The sequence below is a fragment of the Triplophysa dalaica genome, chromosome 24 (genome assembly GCF_015846415.1).
Source record: "Triplophysa dalaica isolate WHDGS20190420 chromosome 24, ASM1584641v1, whole genome shotgun sequence".
Taxonomy (NCBI): Eukaryota; Metazoa; Chordata; class Actinopteri; order Cypriniformes; family Nemacheilidae; genus Triplophysa; species Triplophysa dalaica.
Window position 1 is genome coordinate 79,201 of NC_079565.1, and position 18,300 is coordinate 97,500.

The 18,300-nt window shown below is 39.5% G+C and overlaps 1 protein-coding gene across 7 annotated transcripts in view; it reads left to right on the forward strand.

Moving 5' to 3' along the window:
- Positions 1-1,755: 1,755 nt before the first annotated feature.
- LOC130414143 (neogenin) overlaps positions 1,756-18,300 on the forward strand; it is a 46,646-nt gene continuing 30,101 nt past the window's right edge. For 3 of the 7 annotated variants that reach the window (XM_056739878.1, XM_056739883.1, XM_056739882.1), the window contains exon 1: positions 1,757-2,230. In XM_056739878.1, the coding sequence (XP_056595856.1) occupies positions 2,155-2,230 (76 nt within the window). In that variant the 5' untranslated portion in view covers positions 1,757-2,154. Of the gene's footprint in view, positions 2,231-18,300 lie in introns of all 7 variants that reach the window. The other 4 variants (XM_056739881.1, XM_056739885.1, XM_056739879.1 and 1 more) reach the window with 3 other exon arrangements.

Sequence of the window (18,300 nt, forward strand, 5' to 3'; positions counted from 1 at the left end):
CATCGCAGGGCACACGCACTCACTCATTCACTCACTCACGCACTCACACCCTACGGACAATTTTTTCCAGAGATGCCAATCAACCTTCCATGCATGTCTTTGGACCAGGGGAGGAAACCGGAGTACCCGGAGGAAACCCCCGAGGCACGGGGAGAACATGCAAACTCCACACACACAAGTCGGAAGCGGGAATCGAACCCCCAACCCTGGAGGTGTGAGGCGAATGTGCTAACCACTAAGCCACCGTGCCCCCCCTTAAAAGTTATTCTTTTTATTTTAATAATAACAATGAAAATATACGGTATGTAAGCAAAGATAAATGAAAGATAACTTCAAAAGTATATAGAGTCATCACAATTGTACAATAATATCATCATCACTGGTACTTTTCTACAATCAATTCCTGACAGGCCCACAGCTGTTCTTCATTCTTCACTGCTGAATTTGATTCAATAGAAGAAAATCATCTTGTGTGTGTCTGTCTTAACATCTTATTCTGCTTTCTGCTCCAACAGCAAATAAACTGATTTTCAGTGTCAATTCTCCATCTGTCAGATTTTTGGAGTCATTTCCACACTGTGAAGTCACACAAGCTGTTTTCTTGTTTTTTTCACTGCTAATTGAAGTCTGTTCATAGTGTGAATGTAAACTACAGGCTTTGATTCTGTCTCCATCACCTTCAGAAGAGCACGTTTCTTTAAATGTCATCCTGTTTCACAGTTTTTCACTGGGGTATATGATGTGTAATATCACACATCAAATCTTTTTGTGTCCGGAACACTACACACAGTAACACGCTTGTACACGCTCATTATGAAAAATCACTAAATGAATGTAATTAATACATATCACATTCACTGCCCGCTGTATTGTGGCTGGTTCTTGTAGAAAGCTCATCATTTGAATAGTCAAGGTTCAGCTGAGATGTGCATCACTGACCTAAGATTCCAAAAACAGAACAAAGAAGTGAAACACGTGCAGCTCAGATATGGTCATGTTTTGGCCTCTGAACAATTTACATCTGCAATTTGAGAGCAACTTCATTACGAGTATCTTCACACACACACACACACACACACTCATCCTTTATAAACCCACTGAAGTTTTGTGCCCTTGAATCATTAAATACAGCATGAATGTATTCTAACACATCTGAGCTCATGTTTTTATATAAATCTGAATACACACTAACTCATGGGGATCCGAGTCACTGTGGGGACCAAAATTGAGTTCTAAACGGGCACAAAAGATTATAAATTGTACAGAACGATCATTTTTGAAAATCTAAATGTTTTCCAGAATCTTTAGGTTTAGGGGATAAAATATACAGTTTGTACATTATACAACTCATTACGCCTATGGACTGTCCCCACGGAGATAATAAAACATACACTTTTAAAAATAAGAATTTACTACAAACTTAAATTTGTAATTTCTCTTCAAGTATAGTGTCGTTTTTTCATGAGAACCAGCGGGTGGCACTACAATCAATAGCTAGTCACAGAACACGTTATTTTAAAGCATTTCATGACCAACAATTGCGTTATTTTAATGGTATTATTTTACTAATTTAAATGTTATCAGAAGTTATCTTGTAAATACAATACAAGATTTTCGGTTATTATACTCGAGGTTGCACGGGTGCGCACGCGCATCACTCACGCTGTGATTTTTGACTTTCCCGATCCAGAATCCCGTGATAATCCGCTCCTGGTTTTCACGGGCTGGTTCTCACACGTTTGCTCGTGTTGAATCCTCCACTGCGGTAACGGTGTCGTTAAATCTGTTGAACGCGTCTAGTCGTCGCGCGTTCAGTGAAACGCCGGTCGGTCTTCAGTCCGCTTGCAGCCGCTGGTGTATTGGAGTCGGTTCGGGCGTCCGTGGATTGCCTCAATACCTCCACGATAAGCCCCTTCTGTTCTTTAAGTTCAAGAAATCACCCGGAGCCCTCGCCGTATCGTCTTTGACTCTTACCGGGGATCAGTGTATATTTGTCGGCGCCGGCGGAGCGCGGAATCTTACAGGATAATGTTGATCGTTTTTGTATAAAACAGCTCCAGCGGTTCCGGTCAGTCAAACTTTACCTCAGAGAAGATCACGGTGGATAACTCGCGTGTGTTTTGTGTATTTATTCAGTTTTTACCCCAGAAAGTGATGGCGGGGCGAGGACGAGCACTGCTCGTGCTGTTCGCGGGTCTCACCGTTTTCCGGTTCGGCGGAGCGAGTAAAGGTGAGTTGTGTCGCTACTCGATGCGGTTGTGAAACGCATCATCTGATTAAACAAACGTCAGTTGTCTTCTTCACTAACCAGATAGACTAGTGTAGGGTGTACAGATCAGGTTTGGTGACAGAAAGGTTAACCCGTGCTGCAAAGTGTCTCTAACAAGGTAATCAGCATCATGTTGACTGGGATGTGAGTAAGTGGATAGTAAGTGTAACGTCACTGTATGATGAATGAAGGAATGAAGGAATGAAGGAATGAGTGAATGAATGAATGAAGGAATGAATGAAGGAATGAAGGAATGAATGAAGGAATGAAGGAATGAAAGAATGAAGGAATGAAGGAATGAATGAAGGAATGAAGAAATGAAGGAATGAATGAAGGAATGAAAGAATGAAGGAATGAAAGAATGAAGGAATGAAGGAATGAATGAAGGAATGAATGAAGGAATGAAGGAATGAATGAAGGAATGAAAGAATGAAGGAATGAAGGAATGAATGAAGGAATGAAGAAATGAAGGAATGAATGAAGGAATGAAAGAATGAAGGAATGAATGAATGAAGGAATGAAGGAATGAATGAAGGAATGAATGAAGGAATGAAGGAATGAATGAAGGAATGAAGGAATGAATGAAGGAATGAATGAAGGAATGAAGGAATGAAGGAATGAATGAAGGAATGAAGGAATGAAGGAATGAATGAATGAAGGAATGAATGAATGAAGGAATGAATGAAGGAATGAATGAAGGAATGAATGAAGGAATGAAGGAATGTTACATGGAAGGAATTTAGCAGATGCTGCATAGGATGGGATTTACATTTGACATCGGAATGTAGAGCACTTGTATCCATCCATCCTTCTCTCCCTCCATCCATCCATCCATCCATCCTTCTCTCCCTCCTTCCATCCTTCCTTCCCTCCATCCATCCATCCATCCATCCATCCATCCCTTCATCCATCCTTCCTTCCCTCCCTCCTTCTCTCCATCCATCCGTCCATGGTCATCAGAATAAGAGATTTGACCTCTGGTGTGGTGAAGTGCACGGGGTCAGTGTGATGTATGATGTTCAGGCTCATGTACACACTGAGAATCATTTTTTAATGGATGAAAGGAAAGTTTCTTTCTGATTCTGACGTGAAGATCAGTATCATGTGGTACATTGAGTGTCTTGAGGTGAATTTCACAAACGAAATACAACATCACAGGAGAGATTTTAGCAAAACCATCAGTGGGTAGAAACAGGATGAAAAATGATTTCCTCTTTATTCTTTAATCACTTCTTCAAACCTGAATGTTTTCTGGAGTTTTAAAGTCTCTGTACGATAAGTCTTCTAAAAAATTCTCTGAGGTCTCAGAATCAAGGAGAGTTAGAAAACACTTATAACCCAACTGATGAATGACAACTTTAAAATAGACATTTCTTGAACTTGACACATAGTTTTATTGTCTTCATGAAAGTGACCATAAGAAGAACGAGTTCATAAGAGCGTTTTTTAGTGTTTTTTGTTGAGGTCAGACTGAAGTTCAGCTATAATCTCTCTCTTCATGTAAAGTCCTCTTGTAATCGCACTTTAGTGAAGTTACTGTTTTCTTTGGGGCTTAGATTTTTAGCTTGTGCTGTGAGGACTGTCTCTCTCTCTCTCTGTCTCTCTCTCTCTCTCTCTCTCTCTCTCTCTCTCTCTCTCTCTCTATCTCTCTCTATCTCTCTCTCTCTCTCTCTCTCTCTCTCTCTCTCTCTCTCTATCTGTCCCTATCTCTCTCTCTCTCATTAGCGGTGTGTGTGATGTTGAAAACAAGCTTAATCCTCATCAGTGTCATGCAGAATGATTGAATGACATTTTTACAGCATGCATTTGACGCTTCATCCGGCTGCTGGTGGGATATCAACTGTGTTTTACGGGTCAAATCTGTGGCACACGCACGCACGCGGTCTCTGTCCCCTGTGTGATGCGTGAACCCATGTTCTCTCTGCCTACAGCTGTCTAACAGACGCACACATACAGTCTGTGTATGTGTTTGGGTGTATTTTGTGTAGTGTGTAACGCTTCATGTCCTCGTCAGTTTTACAAATCTTTACCGTTAGAGTCACTGTGAGTAATAAACATCATGTGTACTTGCAGACACTAATGTGTCACAGAGGTCATGTGTTGTTGTTGTTTGGGGAGAAGATCTTTGTCTTCAGTTAGAAGGTGAAATTAAGTTTTTGTTTGTTGACACAATTCTAGAATTTCATTTTAGATTCATTACAAATGAATCAATCTATTGATATTTAAATTCTTTCCTTTAAAAACATATTTCTTTTGTAATTAATTGACCTTAATAAGTGGGGAAGGGTGCAGGTGCATTCTGACTTAATTACACTGTCACAAGTGTTGGATTTATCAGCAAAGTTTTACCCCAAGAACACCCATTAAAGCTGCACAAGTGAGTTCGTTTCTTCACTGCATTTGTATGATGAATGTTATATAAACTGCGGTTATTTTACTGGATTTGCAGATTGTTTGAAATTTATAGATTCTTGATTAGCATTAATAGAATGATTGCTGTTTAGGGTTAGGGGTTGGAAACAGGAAAAAAGGAAACAAACCAAAGAGAGAACATGTGCTGAGTGATGAAGAGTGTCTTAGAAACAGCCGTGAAGTCTGTATTTGTGTGTTAAAGTCTTGTGGTTTGGTCTTGAGGAAATCTTCAGAAACTTTGGCTGAGAAAGGGATGGAAAATTCCAGCAGGATTTAGTTGAACCCTTCCTGTTTGCTTTGAGAAGACATGTTTGTCCTTTTGAATATAACATTTGACTCTGTCAGACTCTTCTTGAGACGGGTCATTGCTCTGAAAGACACGGGTCAAGCTGGATTATTTCTTCTGTGGTGTGGGTGAATAGAGATCTCTTACTGCTGGTTATTGCTCCTCTCTGGTTTTCTTTTGAAACGTGTCTGTGCAGAATGTTGGGATTGAGGGCAGTCCTTTCATCAGTTCAGGGTTTGTGTTGTGTTGTGTTGTGTTGTTGTGTTGACAGCACAACCCAACCTGCAGGTGAAGTAACCCAACCGCTCATCAGATGCACACGAGCTAGAGAAGCATGCAGTCAGTGGTTTACAAATGTTCCTTTGAGGCAGGTGTGTTTTCAGAGAGACAAAGGTTCAGTTGTCCACTTGAGTTCTGACTCTGTCAGCGTGTGAGATGCTCGACTGCATCATTATGTGGATTATTGGATGATTTGTCTTGAGAAAGTGAACATCTGTTGGTTGTCCTGGATGGATTTCATTGCTGTTCACCCTCTTCACTAAATGTTGTTGGGTTGCGCAGAATGAGGCCATGAATAATGTAGGAGAAGCGTTAGCTGTCTATAAAACAGTGATTAATTGGTTTAATTTGATGATGGTGGACCTTCTGGGCTCTTACAGCACCTGATTTCTCATCTACCTGCTAATGGTTTCACTCCAGAGCCCATTGCAGCCTTTCTGTCCATCTGATCACGCTTGAAGAGATGTTTCAGGGCAGTTAAACATTCAACTTGGATGAAATTTTACTTGGACAACCTCTGATGTGTTTTGCCACAAAAGCACTCTGTGGAGTCTTCTGTTTAACCTTTAAATACAACAAAGCAACATAAGATTGAAACATTAAATATTCAATACAGTTTACCTTTCCTGTAGCTCAGTGGTTAGAGCATGGCGCTGAGATCATGGGTTCAGTCACAGGGCACATACTGTGATACAAATGTAATGTAAGTCACTGTGGATAAAAGCATCTGCCAAATGCATAAATGTTGTTTGTTTCTCTGAAATTGTGTGTAAACTAATTTGTTGTAATTGATCTTTGGTTTGGTTGTATGAGTGTTTGTAATAATGAATAGAACTGTTCATCTTTGGGGGAAGAGCCATCACTGCCTTTATTTGTAATTATATTTCTGATAGGGCTGGGCATTACCATGACGATATGTATCGACGATACACCTTTATCAATAACGATAGAAAAAATGTTCAATATTAGACTCTACACTTAACATGTAACGCTGTGAAGACATGAAGTTTATCATGCACAGTCACTGGATCATAAACAGGCTTTTATTTTCCTAGACAGTGCCAGCATTGTTTTGACAAATAGCAAAGGTTTGCAACCAGCAAGTTTGGATTGAGTTTTTACAGAGAGATGATTAATCATGAGACCGTGTTCATCTATGACTGCGCAGGTGCATCCATGCAGCATGAGTGACACACATCAACTATTTAACAGCGTATATACAGTATATCTCTATACAAGACATCGTGGTTATTCGTCATCACAAAAGTTTATAGTTTGTATGCATTTTAAAGTTTGCCTTTTAAAACTTTCAAGCGATTCGATTCTTCTCCAATATGAACATAAAACACTTGACAGTTAAACAATTAAAATTGGGAAAATTTGATTAAAATTCAAACTGGTCTCAATAAAGGCTATGTTTCAATAATCAATATCAAATGATATAAAACATTATATGGATGATCCACTTTTCAGTGCACCGCCCAGCTCTAACGTCTAAACACTTTGGTCTTATTTAATGGAGGGCTGTCAAACAAGGCAGTGTTTTTCTTTAGGTCACAGATTGGGTATAACTGTGATAATGCTCGTTCTGTTCAATGAAGTGAATAAGAGCAAACTAATGACATTCTTTACAGTTTGTACAGTTTTCCTCATTAAACTTTGCGCGTGAACCCGATTATCTAAAGTAATCTTCACACTCGTCTGGCCTCTTACCAATGATGCTTTAAGATCAGTCAAGCTGACATCAATGTGTTTTTGTTTGGTGCGTCACAGACACGTATGCTGCCATGAAGGGAGATGAATGACAGATGATAAACTGGTCTTTCCTCACCATAAGCTTTATGGACAGGAGCTTTGATTGACCCTTGACCTTTATAGAGGCAGGACGAGGTGAGGTGAGGTGAGGTGTCACCAATAGTTGTTGAACGCACATTTTTAGTTTTGGTATACTTGTTTCTTTTTCTTCTTTAGTTTTACCACAACAGCAGTAACAGGTCAGAAGCTCATCTGTTGTTTGTGAATAATGATCATCCTTCCTCTGATATGTAAAATACATCATCATGATTAAGTCGTTCCCGCTGTGAACCTCCAGGAGGTTTTTCTTTCTGAATATTGCCTCAGTGACTGATGGGAAGAGCCAGGCAGGTCCTTGCAGGTGTTTTTCTGCGCTCATTTCCATTGAGATTTAAATGTGAGCTCGGAGTCCTGCGTTCTCATTGGTCACTAAATAAATGAACCATTTTGCATGAATTTTTAATAAACGCACACGCAGGAGATCAGGGATGTGTATCGCTGACAGATGAACATTCTGCTGATGGGAATTCTGCTAACTTCATCTTGTTGTCAGGAAAACAATTCATTTCTTCCTCACGCTGATGTTCTGCGGTGTTTATGGTGAAAGTAGGCGTCTGAAAGAAAGAGCTGTTTTTGCTAATTAGACGTGATTGAAGGCGTGTCAGCGATACATGCGGTGTCATAATGACAGAACCCATTCATCAAACAGTCCATGAACACTTCTCAGGGGACCCTGAATAACTCTTTCTCGTGGTGTTTTCTCTGCTGTAATATGAAGTCACATGATACACATTTTAGTATGTAACATTTGCATTTCCTGTGTGACAGTAAAATAGAGATTGAGACCCTTAACGCAATGCTAAATGCTACATTAGCTTACCCTCATGCGCTGTCGAGCAAATCAAATGATAGTTGTCTGCTCTTTTCTTTAAGATTTCCTAAACTCTTTGGTATTTTAGCAGTATTTTGTTTTGTTGCCATCCGCCATCAATATGCTCCATTACTCCTGTGTTGTGCTTCTGTTTGTCACGTTCACAATGATGCTGGTAGTAGAGGCAGCGCAACCATGAGGATAAGTTTATAATCCCCACCCACTTTGAACCTACTAAACTGCTGTGGAAAAGCAAAGTGATCCGAAGTGAAATGAGCCGAGCCGAGTCGAGTCGTACTAAACCTGACGGTATCATGCAGTGGAAGAGCACCATAAGTGAAAGTGGTTTGTAATTCAGTGTTAATGGTGTGAGATGTGATTCTGATAGATTCAGCTCTGTCCTTCCTCACGCTGTGCGTCTTGATGGATAAAATGCAGTTTAATGTAGCGCATGACAGAAAAGTCAAACTGCTCTCACAATTTCAGGAGTTTTATAGGGAAATTGAAAGTACATGCTGTGTTTGATCAGGAGCAAATTGGATTGTGAGATGTGGAGTGAGAGAGAACCTCAGTTCTTCTAAAACTCTTCAGGAATTCACATCTGAATGTTTTTTTCTTTAATCTAGTAATCTAGATTCTAGTTTAACTTGAACACCCTCATCTGAGGCAGGTTAAACAAACACTATTATGTGTTTGCTGGTGTAGGTTTCATTTAGTCATGGTTTGGTTATGTTGATGATTTTTTTCTCTATGGAAGTTATTGTGTTATGCAGGAAGCCAATAGGAAGAGCCGATCATCTATCTAAACTGCTTGAGTAAATCTGACCCTGATTCTACTGAATAGAGTTTTACGACACCGGTCATACCCACTGGCTTTTACATGACTTTCATTCTGAATAATATACAGAGACCTGAGACTGTTATTTCATTTCACCCTATCAGAAACTGAGCTGTTAGCAGCATACTGATAAATGTTGGGTTGGTTCAAATATGGACATTTTCAAGTGTCATTTAACTTAACAGCTGAGTGTGTGACTGTGATATTTAATGGATAAATAATTGTGTCTATAATCTAATGAACAAGACTGGATGTTATATTTGACCAGACTCATTGAGATTCAAAATCTGTTTTACTGGAGTGTCCTGGCCAAGATGAACACACAGTAGTACATACAAAATACAACAACACAACATAACATACAGTACTAAATGTCTTCAAACATAAATTCAGTTATAAACATTCATTCATTCATTTGCTCTCTTAATTTCGTAATAATTCTCTTATTTCTATCCTTTCTGTTGTTCTACACAATCTCATTTAGTGTAAATATGGCACCTGTTCACACTGTTGTGTTGTCATAATTCTTTTTAAAGGCACTTTTGCAGGGGCAGCCTTTTGTCCTGACCTTGTTTTGTGTATTGAGATGCTGTCTCTTCATCTCTGTTTGCAGTCCTCTCCGGCCTCGGTCATCATATTGGCCCTGGCGGTAAATTGCAGCGTGTAATTGAAAAGCGATGGAAGTGATTTAAAGACCCGTACAGCTCCTCGGTGACTCGTGGAAAATGCTCGCTTCCCCTTATTTTCCCTCTTTCTGCATCTGAGCCTATGATTGATGACAAGAACTTCTGCCAGAAAAAGAATGATTGGCCGTGACCAATTGGCTTGTTAGTTGTCCTGGGGGTATAAGTTCTGTTTTTGTCCCATGACGCTCTGGTTTGGTTTGTGGACGTGTTGTGTTAACAGACGCCGATGGCTCATTGATACAGCGTTCAGATGTGACGGAGGTGTTTGATAGAGAATGAGGATAGATTTCAGTTTGAGGTGCTTAACCTTCTTTTTATACAATAACCAGAGGCCCAGAGGAGAGGCGCTCACTCACGCTGTCTTTCTCTTGCGTTACGTGGGTGTTGTTGAAGAAATGAAAATGTTGCAGCCTTGCTTGTCTTTGGGAATTTGTGCAGATTCCAGTTTGAGATTTTTTTAAATGCAAATGCTGAAAAGAACAGTCTGAAAGGATATTTCTGAAGGAACAACACTTCTTTCCAGGACGTGTTAGCATCTTTGATGGATGTGTACCAAAATGGTTGTTTAACTAAACTCTGTTTAACTTATTTAGTTATGGGTTCACAATTTCACTCTACAAACTATTTTTTTTGCTTGCAATAATGTTTTAAATGAAAATCACAACGTGATGTCGTATTAATTTTTTTAACCTGCAAAAATTTCACAATCAATGTGCAATGGGTTTTATTGATTCATCTGTAAAAACGACTCTGTAGTCTGTAAATAACTTGATTCGCCCCTGAAATGATTGTCTATGTTGCCTGACCTGATCCTGATGGCTTGAAGTTCTGCCCTCGTTTCATATGGCGTTTCATTAAGAATAACATCTGAGTAGGGAACACGATTGGCTTGTGAACGTCTTTTCACATTGTTGTTAAAGCCCTTCAGGCTGATTAAAAATGTCAAATATTATCATGATTGATTTTCTAAATTGAATCGTAGACGTTTTGATTGATGTCTCTGTTTTTTTAGGCCAGTGACATGCATGTTCCCCTCCGTTAAACCCCGAAGCTACAACCTAACCCTTTTATTGTAGTTTCTTTCTTATGTTATGATGGATTTATCCAGTAAAAAAACAATTTACTTTTCCCGTGTAATTTTAGCATGACAACAGTGATAGATAGCAGGGGTGTCAGTTTAGTAAGAGTTCTTGAGTATTTTATTTTACTTTGAGGACGTTGAGTTTTCCCGCGTCCAAAGAGTTTGAGCATACGCTTCTTTCAAGTCGCCTGCTGAGAGGAGATAAAAGAGACGCAGAGGAAGAGAACGTGCAGCTATAATGGAAGGAGCAGAGAAATAAAACAGAGATGAGATGAAAACGATGTCTGGGGTTTTTCATGAGGGCTACAGAACGCCAATGATCTGCCCAGCGTGAACCCAACCAGAGACATCACTGCTTTAACCCGAGCAGAAGAAGAAAGACCTCATGATGGGCTTTGTAGAGACGACTGGGGAAACTCCGCTCCTTTAAGATGGAGATGACACCCCCCGCCCCCCTAAAAAAGCACAAATACTAACTGCAGGGCTGTATGTTGACTTTGTTTGCTTATAGCAGAGGTGCTACAGAGGTTTACAGTTCACAGGCAAAACTAGGCCAACTATTAATTGCAAAGATGAAATAAATGAAAATAAATAATAATAAACTTTACACACGAACACGCACAACACCAAATGCACTTCTGACACACAAGGAGCTCTGTGTAGTGGACGTTCACAACTGTAACACACGCGCGCTACACTGCTCCATTTATTCTTCACGTGTGACGGCACTTTACAGACCTGCCGTTTATCCACACACATTATGACTTTTCTTTTCCTCATAGATGGACGCGTATATGTGAGAAAATCACAATTTATATTTTATATTGTTTGGTGGTTCTGAGGTTGGTAATCTGGGGTCTGATATGACTCAATAAACACAAGCAGATGTGTTGACTGAACAGTAGTTTAGAGGAAAGTTGAATTCAGCTTTATTTTCTAAGGCCTCATGTGTATGTTAATGAAGGATGGGTTGTTGTTGCGCTGTTGGAAATTAATTTACATTGCCTTGAAAATAAGAGCTAAGAGTGAACTAGAGAGACTGGAGCTCAATTAAAATAAGCTGCTATTGAACACATCTTCACCATTGACCCACTTTGATTCCTCAGGGATTCTCTACACCTCCATGAATCCATTTAACCTTCTGAAGCTCATGATGACGGTCAGGGAACTCAAGACACTGTTGCGTTTCACACGTCCCCTACGGGTTCAATGCTTGAGGTGTGAGTGTTAATTGGTGTTGTTTTGAAGACAACTGCAAGCTACAACGATGGTTTGGAGACCGGCCCACTTGTGTTAGTTTTTGCTGAAGCTCTTTGTTAAAGTCTGCTTGCATGAAAACAAGTGCAGGGGAAGTTCAGAAGACTGTGATTGAACGACACAGTTCACTTCACTTACAGGTGTAAACAGAATGTCAGAAGGGACCTGCAGGTGACAGAAGTCAGTCCTTTCATCTTTTAGAGATCTTGGGACAGTGTAGTGATTTATCTCTGGTGACAGAAGGTTTTAGCTCATGAATACACATTTATATTTCACCAGAATTAACAACAAGAAACACAAACTCAGGAAGTCTGGTGTTGAAACATGCCTTATTATTTTCAGCTGTATTTCTTGTAAATGACTTCTGTTCGTTTTGCTACTGAAATGTGAACGGCCCTTATCCTTCATTTTATTAAAGCCGTGATTTATCTTGTCTGTCACAGTTATATTCTTTTATGTCAGTCGTATGTCAGAGAGACTTGACATTATTACAGTTATTGTGTTGATCAGGTTCTGGGCTGTTATCAATCTCTGTGATAAAAATCATTTACAGCCTTTAGATGTACAGTATGATGTACAATAGGGTTATTACCCAGGTGCATTGTGGGTATGAGATGATTTTGTTTTGGGAAGTCTTCTCTCTGTCAGACTCTTTCTGCTGCACAGATGTTTGTAGTTTAGAGCATTTAAAATCAATGAAGAATGGTTTTATTACACTTTAAAACACAAGGGAAAGAGAGTCTGGGCACTACACATGTGTGTGTTTTATCTGCGCACGCACAAGACCGCACACACGTTTCTTAATATGGTTTTAAATCCAGACAGGATTCTTTACACTGTTCTCTCTCTCTCTGTCTGTTTGGTGTTAAAGGTGATGTCTGAATGTGTGAACAGGCTGTAGTTTGATCTGTCTCTGGGTGTTGATGGAGTGAGCAAAAGCTTTTTTTATGAAATGATGTGGCCCATAAGAACACATGACTGTCTGTTAGACTGAAGGGTTTGGTCTGTGTGTGTTTGTTGTTGTGAGGCCATGAAGAAAGATGTGGTGTGTTTATCATCTGTGTTTGTAAAGTGCAAACACATCATCTTTTAGTCGTGCTGCTGTAGATTCAGTGCTGGATCAGCATCTTCTGAACACCGCTGTAGAAAACACCAGCGTCCATTAAAGCTCATCCAGACACACTTCCTCTCAAATCAAACCTTCTTGTGTTAAATGCTGCTGGGTCTCTGATCAGCGATGTAATCAGAAGAGATTCACTGTATATGATGAACACACATGATATGATTATGCTGCCAGCTTTGACAGTATACCAATAATGACTGAAGCAAAAAAGGTTTCATACATTATTGTTTTAAATATAATTTGTTAACAAAAACATTTAGAATTTAATTCAACCAAGTCATTAATATGATTTAATTAGACATGCACTATTGTGACACAGAGAATATTAGATCATGACATGAACATTCAGAGATTGATTCAATCTCATTTTGACCCAATTGACTCAGACCCAATTGACTCAGTAAAGGCGTATTAATTCAATACCTTCAACCAATAAAAACCTTCCGTCACTGCTCACGCTCGAACGCTATTGGCTCATTCCTGTCTGAAGAGAAGAGCTACAGTGGAGTAGTTTTACGCTGCAATGTCTCGCTGGAGTCGTGAGATTCAATGTGTTCAGTGAACCCCAATAAATCTATCAAAAAGACATAAACATTCTACAATCTTTTAATGAACCTGATTCATTTCATCACATGTGTAATCCGAGAGGACGGCGCTGGTTTCTATCAGCTGATGTTTCATGTCAAGTTAATTTTGCGAATGAAAATGTTTGTGCTTGTGTTGTGGGGAAACTTGCTTGCAGTCTCTCGTGAAGAGGTTTGTATGACTATCATCACCGGTTCCAGACTTGTTTTCTTCTGCGTGTCCAGTTTTCTTTGCCAAGTGCAGTGTTAAATAGAGTTTGAAGTTTGACACGCATAACCCTATTTCTGCTTTCTAATTGGCTGTAAGATGAATCCATATGAAGTCAAAATGTCTAGAACATGTCATCGTTATTGACAACACGTACACACACACACACACACACTGCTGCAATCTCTCTTGATCACTCTTTATAACCGAGTACATTTATATTGCTCAGATGTTGGTCATCAATACAAATACAAATAGACTGGAGCGTATCAGAGCTGTAAAGGAATAAGTGTTTTACTGTGAGAGAACCCGCTGTTAAACTCTCGGCCTCACATGACTTCAGTCCTTTTCTCTTTATCCTGTCGGGTTCAGCCGCTGGGAAAATGGAGCTGGCTTCAGAACGGCACAGAGAAGCGCTGGAGCGAGTCTTTATACACACTTCTGTTTCTCTGGAGATAAACTGACCCTTATTTTAAAGTGTGTGAGTGTGTGAGGAGAATTTCAATGTCTCTTCTTCATGTAGCAGTCAGGTTCACACCTTTAACCCTTATGAATCTGAAGGAAGTTATCCAATGATTTAATTGTAGTATTTGGGAGTCGAGCTCTTTTACAAGCAGTTCGGGTTAAAGAGAAATCCCATCAGATACACTTGAAGCCCAGTAAGATCACAGAAACACGCGACCTGTCTGTCATTTCTGATTGTTTTCTTCAGTGTCATGTCATGTGTGCTCTTGATTTCTCTCTTGGTTTGGTTTTAATCCCTTCATATGTTTGTAGAAGAATGATGATGGTCATCTTTATTTTCAGCAGGGTCATTGAGACGGCAGCAGTGTTGTAATTTGTGTTCTGCACTTCTGTTTCTTATGGGTTTGTTTTGACTCTCAGTTGACCAACAGAAGTTAGGCCCCATAAAGCCTTTAAATTCTGCGATCTGTGTTATATGGGCCTTCAGAAGCTCACTGATCCCAGACCCGACCTAAAGTCTCTCTCATTCCTCTGATGGTGAACGTCTGTGTTTAATGAAAGTGTTTGTGGTGTCAACAGCCCGTCAGGTATGGTCATGCTCTGGATTCTATTGGTCATTTGGCCTCGGATCACCATGGCGACGGCGAGTCTATGAGCTCTCACATCAGCTGCAATGAAAAACATGGCACAGGAGATATGAGTCTATGTCACAGAAACATGTCTTTCTCATGATTTATCACACTTGAGTTCAGAGGTCGTGGTCACCTCGTGTAGATCAGCGGAGAATGAATGCACACGTGTCACTGCAGACTACAAGACACAAACATGTGACGACAATAAGGCTTTTATAACTTTATTAGTATAAGCGATGCATTTGTGTCAGTCCTGGAAGAGTGTGTGTGTTAGTGTGTGTTTGTGTTAAACATGTTCTGGCAGCATCACATCTCTGGCAGTCATATCGAGTGTCTCGCTTTGAGAGAGAGAGTGTGTGTGCGTGTTTTCTCCAAATGAGTGTGTGCCCTCTCGCTCGCCCCGTGTGACCAAAGCGATAAAAGTTACACAGTCGACAGTGTTTGTTTACGCTTGTTATTTTCTCACGTTCCGCCTCCGTTCCTGGCGAGGATCTCAGAGGATCAGATCTCTGGTCGAGGAAACGTTTTGCATTCAATAAATTCTGTCACTAATGGAATCTCTCTGAGGGGCGCGACACCGTTTCGCTGTCATGATGACGACCCACCCTGATGTCTGTTTGCATTGTTATGTAGCGCTAATCTAACTCTTCTTCCTCATCTTTCACGTTCACGTTCTTCTGCTGTCTGAGAAACACTGTCACACTAGTGTAAATAAAAGATTTTAAATGATTGTAGATCTGTTGTAATACAGGATGATGGTATTTGTAGAAACACTGTTTCTTACTGGTTTCACCTCAAAATTCAGAAGTACATAAGCGTTAAACAAGATATAGATGAGCCAGGGGTAGAACGTGAACACCAGATTGAGGAAATCAGATTGAGCGTGAATGTTTCATCTGGGTTCTGATGGTCTGACGTTTGTTTTAAGAGTTCTGTGTGTATCTTGGTCTCAGAATGGGTTTTCTATGACTCAATTTGATGTCATTTCTTGCTGTAAACCCTTGTGATCAGAGTGCCCAAAAAGATTTATGGGTCTCTTTGTTCATCACACCTCTTTCTCTCTCCAGCCGCAGCGCAGGATTAATACATCAGCTGCTTGGAGTTCTTTAAGTTATCTGTACAGAGACTCTCAGCAATATTAGAGAGGTTTTGAATATTAATAGTGAAAATCACATCATTGATGTGCGGCTAATGTGATGTGTGTTTGCTTGAAGGGGTGAAAGTGTACTTTTGTGTTTTGTTTGGTTGCTCTGTAGAGCTGTTGAATATCACTGTGATGCTGATGTGAATTATTCTGCATTGATGCATAAAAATAAAGAATGGTATAAAAACGTGTGCGCGTGAGAGGAGTCAAACGATATGTGTTCTTCAGGCCCGATGTCAATACCCATTATTACTGATCAAGTAGACCACAAACCGATATATATATATATATATATATATATATATGAAGAGCTCTTTTCCAAAAACAAATTCGGTCTGTTGGCTCAGTCTGAACATGTTGAACAATGATTGGTAAATGAAACAACAATATTGTCGATTATAAATTCAAATTCAACCCTTTTTCAAAAATGTTTTGGTTAATTTCTTTTAAAAACAAACAAACAAGAGAACATGAAACATATGACATCAGGGACTCAGGGACTCATACTACAAATTAAAATAGATCAAATAAACGTAAATGCATGATATAAATAAGAGCCAAATCAAATAAATAGTAACAAACTAAATCGTAAAATAAATAAACTTTTTGAATTTCATCTTTCAATTTTTTCCACCACATACAATAAATAATTAAGAATTAACAACTACAAATACCACTAACAAGCGCATTCTGATTGGTTGAGAGTACATATCACTTTTAGGTTAAAAAGAAGTTCGGGATTAATAGCGTTTTGGAAAGAAACTGCATCTTGCTGTACATTTTAAACAAGGAAATATAGTGATTTGGCATGAAACATCGATGTAGCAGTAAATTGGTTGGGTACACCGCAAAATGGCATGACAAACTGTTTTATTATTAGAGAGAGAGAGAGAAAGAGAGAACACTATTGGCTTCATTAGATTAGATATCTCATCTCTGTCCCTCTGTAAATGAATCCAGATGACGGTTAATCTGAAATCATCATTGTGCGTCTGTAATCTCAGTATCATTGACCGTGTGTGTGATTTATCATACGGCTCATGTCAGTGAGAGATCATACAGGCTTAACCATGAGGTTTTTAAGTCCATTCGTGTGCTGATGTGTTCAGTCGCTGTCACAGAAACTATGAGTCCTTTGAGGTTTACATCTGAGGAGAGACAGATATCACATCACAACTTGTGTTGAACTTCTGTATACACCTGTTGGTGTGTTGTTGTTCTCATGTGTTGTTTTGTTTCAGCTGTTGAGGTCGATCATGATCGCAGCTTCACACGTCTGCTACACAACATCACCGTACACCTGACAAAACTCTAGGATTATTCTATCTGTGTGTGTGTATGTGTCTGTCTGTGTGTGTGTGTTTCTAATAGAGTTGTGTGTATTTGTTCATGAATGGGTGTTTAACATGCACACACAGGATGTATGAAACAATGAAAGCAAGTCTAACTGTAGTCTTCATCTTCTCATTCATCCTGAAACATGTTTTAGATCTGAAGGGGTCATGGCTCTTATGGTTCTTCATGTATCTCTGTCTGTGTCTTTATCTGGTTATTTTCCAAAATCTCCCATCAGCCCTTGCGCAGTTCCTCTGTCATTAAGAGATCTAAGCTAGTGCAGTGGTGTCTACATGGTTAGGAACAATTTATACATTTGTGTTAATTAATAAAAGACTTATATATTCAGTGACCGTTTTTAATCTTCCCTCGATATGAAATACTTGATTTAGGGCTGTGAACACACCATTCATCACTGACTGTTAGTGTGTATTTATTCTGTTAATATTTATTGACAAACATGAGAAGATTTTCCTCTGGAGGAATTCTCACCACTCTCTAAAATAAACACAGGTGAAGTTCTCCTCTCAAATCCAATATTTGAACAGAAGCTGCAGACTTTCCTTAGAGAGAGACCTTTGACCTTAAACATGTGTGTGGAATAAAGTGTTGAACAGAACCCTTAATAAGAGTGATGCTGGTGTGATGTTCTGGTTAGAGATGCGGCAGGTTTTCATCTTGTTGTGTGTGTGAAGTGAAGACTTTCCTCTGAGGCTCTAATGAATGAATGAATGAATGAAAGAGGCATTTCTATAGAGCTTTATTGTGTATAACTGTTCACCTGAAGCCCTTTACAATCATAAGAGAGGGTCTCTCCTCACCACCACAGTATTAAACAGAATCTGGCTATAGGGTTGAGTATCAGACTCTGTACTTTTAACCACAGCGACCGTATTACATAATTAGGTCATATATGTTATAAGTGACAGATGGAGCAGTGAAACACATGATGGAAGAGGAGAGAGAGCACATCTACATGATCAACATTAAACATCATCATGTCGTTCTCTCTGTAACTCTGTTAAACCTGTTTATA